Below are 6476 nucleotides of genomic sequence, written 5' to 3' on the forward strand. Positions count from 1 at the left end.
GTCACGTTTTGGGTGCTTACATGGGTGATGATGATTGCGACTCAACTATATGAGATAGAAATTTGGGAGACATGTTTTGGGTGCTTACCTTCAAGGGCGTAGCTTTCAAGGGGCCGGGAGGGGCCCCCGACCCCCCGAACTTTTCGCTCATGTATGTACGTTTCGTGTAGAATTTTTTAGGTATATACGTTTTCAACCCCTCGGTTTTAAAAGAAATTTGGCTTGTGTGAACATTGAAGGTGGAGTTGTTCGAGATATTCATTTAAAAGAACTTTGAGTTTATATTGATTATGGCCATTGCAACCATCCACTTTTCATTGTTGAGTAGCAAAAACTTTCCTTTTAATAAAAAAGAAAGACATCCAAAGGTTGTTACAAAAGAAAGACATCCAAAAGTTGTTACAAACGGTGTTACATCGTCTTGAAATTCATAGAATTCTACTTTCACACTTGACTCATCTTTATAGCTAAGACTGCGGGGTATGGGGCGGGAGTTTGGGCGTGGGTAGGGGGAAAACGCCCAAGCCACCGTCCCGGGTGGGCATGGGTTTAGGGCGTGGCCCTTGGGGCATGGGTTTCAAGCCGGGCGTGGGGCGGTTTGGCCATCCTAGATGGCTGAATATCATTGGCTCACCCGCCACGTCATAGCGGGCCATCCCAAAAGTTTTGAATTTTTAAATTCAAACCGTTGGCTTGGCCAAGCGGTCACCCAACCGGTCACCCAAACCCCAACATCCCCTATAAATACCCCCAAACCCCAACCGGGTGGTCCATCCCAACCCCCACCGTGGTCCCAAACATTCGATATCCCCACCCGCTGCCCCAGCCGGTCACCACAAACCCAACATCCCACGAACCCGCTATGGCATCCTGGACCCACAACGAAGAACTTGCCCTAGTCACAAGCGTCGTTGACGCTATGAAGGGGCGGCCACCGGGCCAAACCAAATATTGGACGGAAGCTTTCGCGGCCTACCGACTAAACGTCGGTAACGACCGCCACAACATGAACGCGTGCCAACATAAATGGCGCGAGCTACGTCCCAAGCTCGAGCGTTTCAAGGCTTACTACGAAGCCGTTCTTGGGGGCGAGTTAAGCCACGAGGACCGGGTGGCGGTGGCGAACATAGAGTTTCGCGGCAAGGAAAAAAAGGCGTTCGACAAGATCGACCTTTTTGAAATTTATTTAACGCTTTAGGTTTCTTATTTTGTAATTTTTAGGTTTATGTAATTTTATAAATATTAATGAAGTTGTATGTTTTTTTTATAAATGTTTGTGTGATTTTTTTAAATTTTGTATATTTTTTTTAAACTACCCTGCCACGCGGTGCACCCAACCCAAGCTCAACCCACGCCCCACCATACCCCGCGGACACGTACCAGGCAGTGGGGGGCTCCCATTCCACGTGTCAGCACCCGCCCCAACCCACGCCCAACCCAAGCCCCACCATACCCCGCAGTCTAATAACTTTTTTTTGCGTCTGTCTTTTCATAGGAAACACAGAAGATGGTGGATGGCAAACAAATTCACAATAAATATTGGCTCTTTTTTAAACAAACTAGTGGGAAGGCCCACGCATTGCAGCGGGTGTCCCGACTAATATCAGATTCAACTCAGGGGCGGATCCAGGGGTGTTTTGGGGGTTCCTGGAACCCCCTTAATTTGCAAAAAATGAAAAAAATTAGTGGAAACCTTGTATGATTTAGAAAAAATAGTGAAAATCTATCAAAAGGAACCTGGTGTAAAACATTCCCGGATCCGCCACTGATTCAACTACGTCTATTACGAACCACAACTGATATTCAATACATGAATTTATGTAAGTTTCGTATATTTTCTATTGTGTACCTCAATAACGACATCAAAGAAAGATAAAAGAATTTGAACACAACCCGTTTAACACAGACGGCAAAGCATGTATTTCGAGCTCTACTTAAACAAACAAATTTTTGTGTTCATGTTCATTATTATTAAGAAGATGAACTATTTATGTATTATTGTTCTTCGTTAATTCTAAACAAAGATAAACACAAACAAGTTAACATAAATGAACAAAAGAGAAAAACTAACTCTTGATACAACATCATAACGCCAAAAAATTACTCTATAATTTGACCTTTATAACATAATGACTACTTTCTTAAATAAAGAGAATTTCGACTTCACTTGTAACAATGCATTGATTCTATTTAAGATAAGTAGAAGAAACCCACAGAAGCGTGTATGTTACCAACGATGTTGTCACTTCCAAACTCCTCGGCCCTTTCAGTACTGGTGGAATAACCGACAGCATCAAGAACGTTCCCAACAGCCACGACACGATAAAGGTTCCAACCCTGCAACAAAACTGTCGGACACAATTGCTACACAAAAAACAAAACCGCAAAGTATGAAGCATACCCGTAAAGAAAAGCTTTGAGTTTACTCTTGAGCCGATCATATATAAAATATATAGTGGTAAACAGTGATATGGCAACCTTGGAAAGAGGACGGTAAGAGCTGCAAGTACCACAAACGCAACCGATGTTTTGACGATGAAGTTGGTAGTCGGGGTTCTAAATCTGCTTGTGACGCTTTGTACAACACGAGACTGACTTACTTCCCTCATCTTTTTCTTCAAGTTGATTTTGGGGTTTTTCCTCTTGTACAACTTTTGCATTATTATTTTGTTGTGTGTGGATTCAATTGCTTCGACGCTTGGTTTGTGACCCACGTATTTTTGGACTAAGAAGGTTCTAGCACTTTGGATTTCGTCTTCGGAAGCTTCCTTGCTGATACCGAGGCTTTTGTATGGATCGTTTATGTTGATTCTTGGAAAAATGACTGCGTTCAAAGTAAGCAACAGAATTGTGGAGTTCTGATTTGATTAAAAGTACCAGTAAAGAAACTGAACTGCACGTTATAGATAGAAGCGTGCATTTTATAAGTGACCGATATTAAATTAAATAAACGAACGAACATGAACAAACTTTTTTGTTCATTTAATTAAAAGAAGCGAACGTGAACACACGTTTTGTTTGTTCAATTATGTTCTTGAACGTTCGTTTAAATTTTAATAAATATATAAATAGTTACAGTTATAAAAATATAAACATTAAAGATGATTTCTACCACTTATATAAAAATAAGAGTTAATTGCCCAGACTATCCGAGTAACAAAATGACAAACCATAGGGAGCATACCTGCTATTTCCAAACTAACTGACATCTACTCCGGGGACTATCCGAGTAACAAAATAACATACCATAGGGAGCATATCTGCTATTTTCAAAAGGTGGGGACTAAACGTGAAACCACAGGGACCGTCCCGTCAATTAACTCTAAAAATAACTTATTAGTAATTGGGCTTCCTAGTAATAAAAAGTGGATTTTCGAATTGAACTTATCGTAATTAATCAATAATTTATATGCTCGTTTATGTATGGTCAATTGTGTTCATTTGTGTCCATTATGTTTATTAAGTTATGCTAGTATAATTTTTTTGTCCATGTTGTTTACATTCGTGAACTGTTCGTTTAGGTTTTAAACGAACGAAAATAAACGAACATGAACATGCTCATTTTTTAATGAACGAACATGAACAAAAAATGTGTTCGCTTATACATTTGTGTTCATGTTCGGTTACACGAACATGCCTGCGTTCGTGTTCGTGTAAACCACTCATTTCTCGAGACTCTTAACTTTGACCTCTTTTGACCCACATGTACATGAGGGCCATGAGTTGGCTTTTCAGTCATCTCGTGCCTCAGATGTGCAGTCTTATAATACCAAGGTCTTAAAGATCAAATTAAAAGAAAGAATTATTTAATTAAGGTTTACCCTTACATAATTAGTTTTGTGGTAATTAGTATGAAGCTGATCGTCCAAAATGGTTATTTATATCAAATAATCAGATGCGTAAGTTGTTTACAAACTCGAATGTGGCCTCAAGTCAAAACAATCATATATTCAGTTCCAAAACGTAAAGATTACCGGATGGCATAAACATCTCATAGCATAAAATTACCAGTCAAACACTGTCAAAAATCACATACCATAAAAACATCTCTCCATGCTACGCAATACTCAGTTTATGGCATAAACATCCTCCCCATTGATATGCACACAATTACTGATATTGTATTAAGTTTCACATAATTCGTAAAGTCGTAAATATAACCAAATTTATAATTTAAATGTATATACCTCTAGGAGGACATTAATCTCTGCCCTCAAGTAAGGTACTGCTACGCTGAACCCGCTCAATCTCGTCTATAGTTACTTTTTCAAACAGTGTATCATGTCTATGCCGCTCAAATGCAAGCAACCCTACACATCATCAATAATTCCAATAGAAAAGTAACAATAAATCATACCTTAATCGTTCTTCGTAATGATGAACAGTGTATAAAAACAAAAATGACTTTAGATAGAGTTCCAAAAGAAACACACACCTTTCAGCAGATACAATTGATGTTCAAAAGTCGAGTCCTATTATAGAGCTTGCTCGACGCTTAATTATAAAAATGCTCAGATCAAAAACACGCTTGTTCGATTTTGCCTTGGTTGAAAACGAGACGATTAGCTCAGTTCGGTTTGTAAATGAGCAAAGGAACACTGGCTCGTGTTCGCAGCCCCTAATGTGATGTGGGTTATTTTTAAAATTTAGATTATTAACTTTTAAATTGAAGCTCTAAACTAATAATATATGATAGTATTAAACTTGTTAATATTCTGATTTAAAAGGATGTATGGATAAACAAAAGTTGTTTAATCTATGATCCGATCATACGTCCATCGTGTTAGGAAATAATAACTTTTAAAAAGTCGACAACTAAAGAGGTATTAGGGACTGGTTGCGTGTAAATTGAAAGTGTTATCTATGAGTAGTAAGTTAAACAAGTTAAAACAATATATGAACAAGAACTGAAAGAAGATTGGGAAGAACTCAAATAGGAACAAACCTGCAAATCGGTTTGGGTTTCTCCAAAATCGGTGTTCACCTTCGATTTGTTCTTCATCTCCGGTCCAATTGGAGAGGAAGCTAGAGTTCCAGATGGTGAGAGAAAAGTGATAGGGTTCCAAGTATTTGTACCGTCTGGAGGGGTGAGGGGAAGGGAATGAAAGGGTGGGTTAGGGAAAGATGAAGCGTTCAATTTGCCCTGTTTGTTTCAATTGATGATGGTAGTTACTGTCAGACAGAGGGAAGAAGAAGGGTCAAATTGATGAAAAATGTAAAAATACCTAAAAACAATTTTGGGAATAAGAATGTCTTCGAGTTCGAAAGTGGTAACTTTGATTGAATTTGTTTGGCCCAATAAGAATGTCCACACTATGTTGGTTTTTTAGCCAAGAGATATAGTATGGGTTAGAATTATTATTATACAAATGTATAACTGTTTGGAGTTTCTGTTATTAATTGAAAAAAAGCATGATGTTAACTCTTAATAAATTTAATCAATTAACCTAGACTCTTCATATGTCATATTAATATTATTTAATATTATAGTTACACATGTGCCAAAATCCCTAAAATGCCCCTAAAGTGTCTTAAATTTTTTAAGAATGGACAAGTTTACCCCCTCTAAAATAGCTTGGTTCACTTGTACATGTTGCTTGAAGAGGTGTACACAATGGAAAATTACCAAAAGGATAGAAATCATAGTTCTCTTAATATAGTAGTATAGATATAGATAATGTTCCTGTTTACGACTCAAATAAAAAATAATTATGTCATGATTATCTTGAATATATTGGCTCTCTCTTTTTTCATTCTAATGTTTTGTGATAAATGCAGACAGTTGTGTCTGCTGAAGAGGAGATAAATTTTGATATATCTACACACGAGGTGAATACTAATGATGCCAATATTCCCACCACGTTGGCTGATGCACGTGTCGTAAACTAATCCATGGAGATTAAGGCCTAGGTGATCACATCAAAAGCCAAAACAATATACTTCGTAGAGAACATGTGTGTTTCATGAAACTTTAACACAATATGGGTGTTATCTAGCTTACATGATTGTACATGACATTGTCTGGTCACCTGCCTATTTATGTTCTTGTGTTTAGTAGTCATTGCCTAACTTAATGCATCAAGACTTTAAGTTAGGCAATGACTACTAAACACAAGAACATAAATATGTTCTTGTGTTATGATTTTAGGCAAAATATATATCTACACATGAACGCTTTTAATTAAAAATCTCTGTCACACCCCAACCGATGGCGGAATCATCGGGGCGCGGCACTGAGCGAAACAGATTGTTCAGAAGTTTCCACAACAACTATCATACAATTCAGTTATATAACACGTCCCATACCGTGTCCCAAACAATAACAAGTTATCATAGAAAGCAACTAAACAATATGGGAACTGTTCCGACAACTCGGATTCTTAATTATTACAAACCAAAAGTAAATATTGTTTTAAGACCTCTAGACGACTACTGTGGATCTTACTGACTACAGGTGCCAGTGCAAGATCTACAGA

At 37.9% G+C, this 6476-nt stretch overlaps 1 protein-coding gene across 1 annotated transcript; it reads right to left on the reverse strand.

Moving 5' to 3' along the window:
* Positions 1–2025: 2025 nt before the first annotated feature.
* LOC110867662 (protein CHAPERONE-LIKE PROTEIN OF POR1, chloroplastic) lies at positions 2026–5307 on the reverse strand. Its single transcript, XM_035975210.1, is given in 7 exon segments — positions 2026–2337; positions 2402–2480; positions 2483–2824; positions 4037–4113; positions 4188–4310; positions 4436–4618; positions 4946–5307. Coding segments are annotated over 4 exon segments (591 nt in total). The 5' UTR covers positions 4056–4113; positions 4188–4310; positions 4436–4618; positions 4946–5307; the 3' UTR covers positions 2026–2186.
* Positions 5308–6476: the final 1169 nt, after the last annotated feature.

This window comes from Helianthus annuus, chromosome 7 (genome assembly GCF_002127325.2).
Source record: "Helianthus annuus cultivar XRQ/B chromosome 7, HanXRQr2.0-SUNRISE, whole genome shotgun sequence".
Classification (NCBI taxonomy): domain Eukaryota; kingdom Viridiplantae; phylum Streptophyta; class Magnoliopsida; order Asterales; family Asteraceae; genus Helianthus; species Helianthus annuus.